Source organism: Pundamilia nyererei, unplaced genomic scaffold (assembly GCF_000239375.1).
Source record: "Pundamilia nyererei isolate P.nyererei 1_Seehausen unplaced genomic scaffold, PunNye1.0 scaffold00431, whole genome shotgun sequence".
Taxonomy (NCBI): Eukaryota; Metazoa; Chordata; class Actinopteri; order Cichliformes; family Cichlidae; genus Pundamilia; species Pundamilia nyererei.
Genome location: NW_005187832.1, coordinates 230715 through 241185, shown reverse-complemented (window position 1 = coordinate 241185; position 10471 = coordinate 230715). Strand labels below are relative to the sequence as shown.

Here is a 10471-nt window from a genome sequence, read left to right as displayed (position 1 = left end):
GTGGGGGAACTTGCACAATCGGTGGCTGACTAAATACTTTTTTGCCCCACTGTAAATAGCTGCTGGTGGAAATAACAATCCTCTTTTTACTATAGTGTGACTGAAATGACATCACAAATACAGACAGATGGTATTGTATCATTTAAAAGGTAAGATACTGTACCTTAGTGTGGCTGATGTGGTCAACTACAGTATATGTTAGCTCTCAATTTTTCTTCTGTACCTTCCTAAATGGGCTTAGAATAGAGAAATGCTTTTCACTAATCCTGAGCATAAATGTCAGTGTAATTTTGGACATTAAGTGTTTTCTTTGAAATGTTGTTTCCAGGATGGAACGATTGTACAGGATACATCTTTAATGACTTTATAAAACAAAACAAACAAGTTTGAATTTATTTTAGATTTTCTATCATTTACACAGGATCCACATTATACATGCAGGCTCTAATGTAACACCTCCACTAATATTTGGTTCGATGCTAGTTTGAGGTGATGTTGAAGTATTTGGAGGGAGCCTTCTTTATTATCCTATTTGCTTTGAGCAGTGGTCCAGTTCTGCTGGTAGCAGAACAGCCCCAGAACGTGATGCTGCCACCACCATGCTTGGCAGCTGTTCTCGACAGTGACAAGGATTTGACAGGGTCCTTACGTTTGACACCCTTACCTTTATCCTTCCAAAGATACTTCTTCTCAATGTGGCCAATCTTTGTCTGACAATAAAACTTTTCTGGAAAGTATTGATTTTGAAGCAGAGTCTTCTTTCTTGGGCTGTGCTCTCTTCATTCATGGTGACATAAATGGTAAATGGACTGATTCTTGCATTTTTCTACTCTATCTGAGCACCCAAAGCACTTTGAACAACATGCCCCTTCACCCATTCACACCTATTCATCCAGGCACTGTTTTTAAATGTGTAACTGCTTTCTATTAAACATTCTCACACATTTATACTCCTATGAATGCATTGCAGAGCAACCTGGGCTACAGCCACCCTATACAAATATAAAACTTACTTTTACAGTGGTGAATGACGGTGGTGTTCCAGCAGTTTCCAATTGATGGCAGGCTTGAGGCTTGGTGGTTTCTGGATTGTGCCTGAGCATCCTAACCAATTTCCTGTCATTTGAGTGTGACAGTTTGGGTTCTTCCAGACTCAAACTGTCAAGTATGTTGAACTAATGATCATAGAGTTGTTTAGAAACAGCTTCCAGAGGCCTTCCTAACTTGTGTAAATCTACAGTTCTTTTTCTTAGATCTTTCTTAGACTTTCCTTTTTTTTTTTTTGCAGCTTATAGATTTCACTATGCAAAGTAAACTACACTTTGGCCCTCTCACCACAGTGTTAGACATGTAAATATACCTTCTGAAAGCATGGGGCTTTATGCCAGCCAGCAGTAGACTCTTGGATGACTGATGAAATGTCAATAAAGAAAATGAAAAGGTTCTTGTTGCCTCAGTGCAGATCGTGCAGCAGGCACCAATCAAAACCCTGGATCAAATTTTTACCTTCTTCCCCGACATCTTGATTATTTCTGCTTCTTCTTTTTTACAGATGCACTCTGAGTTTTCAGAGCTTACCTGACAGCGGTGGTGTGTGTGAGCACAAAAGTTGATTTGCACCATTGTGACATTAGTGCAGGTACCAGTCTACTGAATTTACAACTACAAAGTGTTCAGCGCGTGTCCTGCCTCCTGCACGCTCTACCCAGATGGCACTGTAGCCTAAACCAAAAAGAATCCTCCCAGTAGTGAGAAGTTGAATGACAGGAAAAGTCCTTTCCTGTGCGATACATTTTAGAACAAGAAACTTTGGACAATGACGGTTCTCCTGACCAGTGAAAACACAAGTAACTGCCAGCATGGAGGCTTTTCTGAGTTTCTAAAGGTATAAAATGAATATGAACCTTAAAATGTTTCATTTTTTTTACACTTACTTAGCAATAGAAGGTTCATTTCCTCTGATAGTTTTGTAGTTCTGTATTTTTTAATCATTTAAGTCTGGTAAGGATTATAAATGTCATCCTTGAAAGCATGAAATTCCAGTTCAGTGAAACAATCCTTTTTTTCTCCTTCCCCTCTCATTGCAACATTTTTTGCCAAAACAACACAACACAATAATAAGATTACAACACTGAGTGTGTGAGGATCTAGGAAGCAATGCCCAGATCCTGTGTAGCTGTGTGTAGGCAAAAATGCAGCCCACACACACACGCGCGCGCACACACACACTTTCTCTCTGTTTTTCCCTTTGTTTTCTCCTCTTATGGAGCTTGGTAATTTTAGCAAGAAACTGAAAACATGTAACCACTTAGATTCATCTCACCACTAAATGAAAAAAAATCTCTTTTTCCTTTTCTTTTCATTTTTTATTCTTATCATTTTCCATTTCTTTTATTTTCCTGTTTTCTGTTGTTCTCCATCTTTTTTACAACAACAGAAGAAGAAAGCAAAGTACAGCTGTAACTTTAATGGTAACAGTACAGGCAGCAGATGGGGTGAAAGGAGCATTGAGTGGAAGTTATTCAAAGTAAACATGATAATGATTCTTTTATTCTGTTGTTTAATTGTATGCAAATCTTCTGAGGGCATCTTATAGAGGGTCAGTAGAATATTGATCCATACTCCTCCACCCCCAGACCCCTGCTCTCTGACTCCTGCTCCTTCCTCTTTCCTCTCTTCCTTCAGTGGCAGACAGAGCTGTGAAAATCAATGGGGAAAGTGTCCTGAAACAGCTGATCTAGAAGCCATCTGGCCCTCATATTCCTCCGAGACGAGCCGCAGGTCTCCAGAGATGAGACATGCGGAGAAGAAGCGGGGACAGAGCAAGAAGACGCACAAGCGCACAAGGCAAGTGTTAACTGGACGCCACGTAAATCCTCACTATGTGGCTGTTACATAAGAGAACAGGTGGAAGCAATCTAAGCTTATTTCAGGAACATTTGATCTGGCCCTTCACTCATTTAGCTGTGGGATGAGCATGAAATCGATTTAGTGGAAAATAACCTGCTCTACTGGGATTTTGATTTTGCACTATTCTGTCCTACCACGACTTAGATGAACACGTTCAAGTAATTTTGCATGATGTCCTTGTTTCAGCACACTGCCTGTCAGTTTCAGATCATTCATGACTCCTTCTTTATCATAGCCAATCTTTCCATCCATGTGTCAAATTTCTGAACTTTAGTGACCTCAGCGTTATTTATTAAGGCTGATTATCAATCTGTCACATTTACATGCAGTCAGGGGGGCAAGGGGGGGCAACAGGGGAGCGGGGGGGGGGGGGGGGGCAGCTGCCCCTCCAGTAAAGCCCCCTCTTTACAAGTTAAAATACTTGTGAAAACGAATTGTTTATTTGTTATAAAAATGTTTTGTGGATATTTTATTTTGCCTCCATTTACATATGGAGAGATTTTTACATACTTCTCTGAAGTGGTATATGCCACCCTCCCTAGACATCTTGGCCCTCCTTTGCACCAAATTTTCTAGATCCGCCACTGCCAGCAGTTACTCTCATTTGTCACAGTAGCTAGAGAAGAAGGAAAGTGGGAGAGAAGCAGAGGAACTGACGGGAGGTAAGTGATGGAAAAACAAAGAAAGAAATTAAGCAGAGAAGAGAGGAAGGATGTGACAAAAGATCCAATCATCCTGTGAGAAAAACTGCCCACAGAGGTTTTATAAAACGGTGCTCCCCATCAAACACTTTCAGAGCGTGGAAATTATTTCTGCCATCTGATCCTTTAAAAGCCTATAACAAGTCAAGCGGATCCCGTCTGTCGGATCCTGAAGCCTGAAGACAGACAGTTACTTCAGTTTTCAATAGTAATAATAAAAAAAAAGTTAGTCATATCAAATAGATCACAATGAACATTAGACATAGAAACAGTAAAAAGCTATTTATATTTGATTATGTTTTTTTTTCTCTCTAAGCCCTAATATTAACAAAATGATGCTTTCAGAGCCTTCACGGCTCATTTTTATGAATATTACGTTTATTTTAAACAAGTCTCTATTTTATTTATCAAATTTGGTTTGATTTCTCTAAATCTATCTCCACAGGGTACTGCTTGCTCCAGCATATTGTTTCAGAAGTTATTTACATATATTTTGCACTATTCAGACCCAACTAGAACAATTTGGTGGAGGAGTGGCCTCAGGTTCACCTGAAGCCAATCAGAATACTGCATACTGAATAATATTTAAAGCAAGCAATGGCTGCAGCTGGGTGAAGAGGTTTGCATAATGGTTTTATGGAGTCTCATCCAGTCTTATGTTCAGGACCTGATGTTGCACAGGTGAGACTTATAGAGGAGGTATGGATGCACCACGTGCTTCAAAAGCTGCATATTCTCCTGTAATCACTCAATCAAGAAAATATCTTAGGAAGGGAAACTGAACTGTAGAGTGCAGGCAAATTTATTTTTGAAGAAGTGGGTGTTAAACTGTGAAGGTTATATTTATTGTGTGAAAAAAGTGTAAAATGTAGCTTTATTTTAACTAAAAAAACAACAACATGTAAACTGATCAGGTGGGTGGATGGCGCTGAGCTCTCCCCTCTGCATCAGTGCTCTCTGTGTAGACGTCGCCACGTGAAAACCACATGGAAGCTTCTCTGCGGTGAAGCTGTAACACCACCAAAGAAAAGAACAAACACACACATTTTTATTTTCACACCTCATCCCATTGCTCATGCTACTTCCACTTCTTTCTGCAGTTTCATAGGGCGGCTTACATTATTTTGTCACTCGCAGCGGCGGTGGCTTCTCTCCGTGGTTTCTCTCCTCGCTGCTTGTGCAGTCTGTAATAACTGAGAGTGGAATGCTGGCGCTTTTATATAGGCCTCTAAAAATAACTCACCCCTCACTTCCATCTACAGCCGGAATGACAGCCCGCTCCAGCCAATAGCGACTCTGAATCCCCTGAACGCTCCGCCCCTTTCACTCTTTCTCCTCGCCTCCTTAATTGGACGCCAGTGACATCATCAACCCTATTTACCTTATAAGGTCACGCATGAAATTGACTGACAGGTGGCTCCTCCTCTGCTCCCCTCCCCTCTCGCACCGGTCGCTTGGAATTGCAGCGGGGTCCAGTCTGCTGCTGGAGGAGCAAACCTGGCAACCTGGCAGCTTGTACTGAGACCGATTGGCAATCTGGCAATGCGGAAATAGATCTGGCACCCCCCAAGCCAGGACTGAGGAGAGAGGCGTGACAGAGCGAGCGGAGAGGAGACGGGATAGCACTGACAGAGATCAAATTATCAACTCTTCTTTCCCTCTCAGCTTTTTGTTTTTCTTTTTTTCATCAAAGTGTTCAGGTGCGCTCATCCGCACCAGATTTGGGCTTTTTTTTTACATTTTTGTTTTGTTTTTGGGGGTTTTTGTTTTCTAAAATTTGTTTCTTTAATCTGTCAAGTGTGAGGAGAAGAACGAAGAAGTGCGTTTCTATCGTTTGGATTCTGGACTTCTTTACTGACTTCTTCTTTTTTTTCTTTTTTTTCGAGCATGGATGTGTTGGCGAATTACAGTATTTTCCAGGAACTCCAACTCGTCCACGACACTGGTTATTTCTCTGCGATGCCTTCCCTGGAGGAGAACTGGCAGCAGGTCAGAGACGATGCGTTTTTCTCGTCTTTTCCGGGAAACTGACGGGCTTAGAAACTGGGATGCGTGCGCTGGTTTGCTGTTTTCCGCGTGTGCCTGTAGTGTTTTGCACCAGCGGAGCGCTCATGAGCGCCAGCGAAAGCCCCGTGTAGTTGCGTCTTTTTTTCTCTGCTCACATGGAGCACGGCGAGGTTCGCTGACAGGAGAAAACACGCACACGCATGGAAAACAGGCGCGGGTGGGGGGAATAAGCACGGAGCTTTACGCACTAATAGCTAAACAGTATCCCCCCCAAAATGCGTAAAAACCCTCTAGTCATACCAATGATCCCTTTCATTCCCTTTAACCACACTTTCGGCTTCATTAAAGCATCTTATTAACCATTTAAAAGCAGAAGCATGACGCTATCGCTCCGTGAAATCCACCGCTATGATTTTGAACTTAAATGGCTTAAATGTGAGAAACATGTGGCCACATGCAGGGTATGCATGGTGCCAACGTTTGAATGCTGTGGATGAAACTCTGAAAGTGAAAAATGCCGCTTCCGTCTAATTTTGCTTGTAGTTTTGGTGATGATCGTTTTTTTCCACGAGGCAGAGAGAAAGGGATCGGCGTTCAGTTTGTCAGATGAAAAGCAGATGAGGATGCTTTTAAAGTTACTCCAGTGTTGTTTTTAACGCTAGACTGAAAAGTCTGAGCGCTCTTATGTAGTTTTAAAATTAACCTTTTTTGGTAACTTTACTGGGAAACCTTGATTGATCTGCGCTGTTGTAGACTGTGTAGAATGTAACTGACAGGGTCAGACGCGAAGTGAAGGTGAAAGTGAAATTTGTGTCTTTGCAGTCTGAGCCCATGATGGAACATTTAAGTGTCTGAATCCGAGAGCGTGATGCCGATGCTGATGTGATCGATAGATCAGATATGTTTGGACTAACACGCACACACTGGAGGAGAGAGAGGGGAGCTGTGGAAAATGGACACATGCTTAATAGCAAGTGACTTGATCTTAAATAATATATCCACATCTGCCACTGTTTGTTTGCAGATAATCCTGTTGAATTATACATTAAGCACGTCACCCTCTATAGAACATACAGTGGACCCCTCATGCGAGCCCGCAGACTATTTTATAACATTTTTATTCAAATGTAAAATCTTCATTTTAATGGCATGAATCAGATAAAGCGCGATTTTCTCTGTACGTACAGCCACGCGAGTTTTGTGGTCTGTGGGTCCAGATGTACCACATCTTTCATTTTTTCTGTTTCACACACAGAGGCGATGTTTAAAAGGCTAAGCAACACAGTATATCGTATGGGTCATGTTTTATGATTTGCTAACCAATCACAGGGTGATATTTTCACTTAAGTTTTCCCTGCTTGAACTTGAGAAATGGAAATATCTGTTAATTGGAATCCGCCTTACAGCCTCTTGTAAGTGTGTGGGTGCCTTTATATGAAATCTAATGTTCAGTAAATCAGTCCATCAAAAATCCCCCAGTGGACCCCTGCATGGCACAGTCCACTCCGACAATGCTGGATTGCTCTGTTTCATGTATTTGAGTAGTAGAACCATGATAATTCCCACAGTGCTGAATAAAGCCCAAACTGCGGTTCTCCTCTATGACTGTCTTACTGACACAAATTCACAATGTCTCATCCTATTTTTAGTGCAAACAGCACACACTTCCAGCCACAGTAACCTATTTTTTCTGTCTGTTATATGTTAATTGATTAAGAGTGTTGAGGAGGAAAACTAATTAGGACTAGTCTGGTGAGTTGGAGCAGTCTTTATTCCTGTTTGCTGTCCAGGACATCGTGTCTTGGACACCTGAGTTATTGATTTTCTTGCAAATTTTTACTTGGAGATCTGGGGAAAAATAAAAAATAAAGGTTAATACATACATAAAACACACACACACACACACACACACACACACACACACACACACACACACACACACACACACACACACACACACACACACACACAGCTACTCCACAGCAACAAAAGCAATACCATCTAGGTAAATAAAATAGTTGCCACACAAAAAGAGCTGACGCTGCCCTCTGCTGAGCAGTTTTACCCCTCACTGTACTTCACACTGGGGTAAAATTTGTACTGGTTGTTGTTCTTTGCCATTGAAGTGTATGTGGTGTCTTCATACCAAAAATCATAGTTACATGAAAGTCCTTAACTGTACGTGCAAAGTAATGCACACAGTAATCAGGTTAATTAGGGTAATCAAGAGATTTTTTTAAAGCTTTTCCAAGACAGAAGCGCTAACTTGATGCTAAATGCAACAGAAATGTAGTCATTCATTACTTAGCTTACAAGACGTGTAGAAGACTCAAAGCCTTTCGTAGGTCAGCCACTTCATATCTACAGTATTACTGAGCCAGTCTAAAGCAGGCTCTTCTAATTAACTCGCTCCTGTTATGGCTAGTTAGCTTTGAGCAACTTCCTGCCAATCAGCAGGACTGGTTAGTAATAACATGTAAATTAATCAGTAGGTTTTCTTTCTTTTTTTTGCAGTGATTGTTCCAAACATGCTTAGCCTAGCCTATCACCAATACTTAAGGCAAAGTTGCCTTCCAAGTTATCAAAGTTATAACATGTACTTTTAAATACTGAAGTCTCTTGTAGTTAATGAGCAAATAGCAAGCTACATAGCATAGGGCTACTTTTTGACGTACAAAGCAGTTGCTGTTGTTTTCTTAGTAGGGACATTTTAAATGAAAAGAAGGCTAACTTCAAGCTTTTCTTTGGGTGGAAGCTAGCAGTTTTCACCTGCTCACAGTGTTGGTGCTAAGCTATGCTAGCAACCTCCCTGACCTCTCTCTACACAGAACACACAGAAACAATTGCAAATACTATTTTATGCCTCCAGGTAAGACATTCAAACAGCATCCAAAATATTAAGAATTTATTTACTTACCCTGCGACTGTTTAGCCGTACAAACAGCTGAATGTGAGAGTTCATTTACATCAGAGGGAGCGTTTTTGATTGAAAACTCAGTTTTCATTGTGGAAAGTGCTGGGTGATTATGGATGGAAGGCCAAAGCTTTGAAAGAGGGAGGAAAAAAAATGTAAATGTGTTTTTGTCGAATTCATCTGCACAAGTGGCGACGCAGAGGGGAGAAAGACAAACATACACACACATAAACCAGGCACACCCACGTTTTTTTTTCCTACTCTTGTTCCTTCTGTCTTCTTCTATCCCCTTATTCACTCCATCACACACACACACACACACACTCACACACACACACACACGCTTGGCTGGCATGCACTAATGGAAAGCTGTGGTCTGGCAGGACTCATCCCGCCACTTTCGACAGTAATTGGCCGTTTGCTGTCAGATGGACGGAACAACACACACGCACAGACACACACTCAGGCAAACAACACACACAAGGAAGCAGATTTGTGGATGTCATTTATCTTTCCTGACTGTCCCTGTTCCTGGTCTTTGTTTCCTCATACAGGCCTCTTTTATCAGGCTCTTTGCATCATGGCTAAACATGTGGAAAACACACTCTCGCTCTCTCTCTCCTGCCTATCCGCCTTAGTGCCTCTGACAGTATTGAGCCCATGGTCTGTGTGTAATTGCTGCATCTTTGCAGGTTTGGGATGATGTGATGGGCTTTGGGGATTTGTGAGTGTGTGCCGAGTGGCTCAAGGATCAAATAGCAAATGCAGGCTCCCCAATTAGATGTAATCCATTTATTTCAAAGCAAGGCTACTCCAAAATCTGATGAATGAGGGGGAAAATGGACACAGTGAGAAAAGAGGGACGACGAAACTGAACCCTGGAGCAGACGTTTAGGTTTCATGTGGTTGCTGTAAATCTGCGTTTACAGTCTAATACGCTATGTCGACAATCTTTGCAGGTGTTGAGCCTATTCCAACGCCCAACGGTGCTTTTAACTGGCCGACTCGCACGGTCTCTTTCTCATCTCATCCCTTAGTTTACATGCTCTGTGTGGCCATAATTCCTTTCAGGCTGATTGATTTATTTGCTGTGGTACCATTACAGCACTATGCTGGCCCAGCAAGCTCAGTGTCACTGAGATACAGTGTCTCCATTAGGCCAGCCTACAACCCTGTATCCTTTTCAGGGATGCTGTCTGCCAGTGTTGTGCCTATGTGTGTGTAGATTTAACCATGAAACAGCTCTGGCCAATCAGTCGGTGCCTTTTCAGAATGAATCCTCAGAAATCTAATCTTTCATATTGCTTGCCTTAATATGAAATAATAAAATTCAGAAGCAGAGATTCAAATCATAAAATGTATTAGCACTACTCGTGAACATCAAAACTCACGCCAGTAATAATTGACCGACTCGGCTCAAAAACTTGTCTTTCTCCTCATCTTCTTGGTAACCTGTTAACCTACTGCATGGACCATTACATGAACCCCTTTTTCTGTCTATGTCTCTTTCTCAGTCCCATTTTCGTCTCTCTGTGTCTGCCCGTGGCTTGGGGCAGGCCCGGGGAAGTTTGACAAGATAATGAATTGCCATGCATGCTGCAGTTTTTCACATTTCACAGCCCAGTAACTCTGTATGTGGCGGTGGAGGAAAGAATGGAGGGGACGGAGGGGCAGCGAGACACGGAGTGCGAGGAAAGGATGAGAGAGACACCAGAAGACAGATAAAGTGAATAAAGGCAGATGAAAGTTAGTCAGAGAGAAGAGAAGATGTTTGTCCATCGCCTTTCTGCTCTCATCTTCTTTTTGCCCATGTCATTTCCCGGCATGTGTTAATGCAGACACACACACACACACACACACACACACACACACACACACACACACACACACACACACACACACACACAGAGTTATGTAATTGTATGTGGAACACAGCTGC

General features: G+C 42.0%; 1 protein-coding gene across 1 annotated transcript in view; it reads left to right on the top strand.

The window, feature by feature from the left end:
* Positions 1-5070: 5070 nt before the first annotated feature.
* The window catches only part of klf7b (Kruppel like factor 7b), a 41111-nt gene continuing 35710 nt past the window's right edge, over positions 5071-10471 (top strand). The window contains exon 1 of the mRNA XM_005753483.1: positions 5071-5600. Within this exon, the coding sequence (XP_005753540.1) occupies positions 5499-5600 (102 nt within the window). The 5' untranslated portion in view covers positions 5071-5498. The remainder of the gene's footprint in view (positions 5601-10471) is intronic.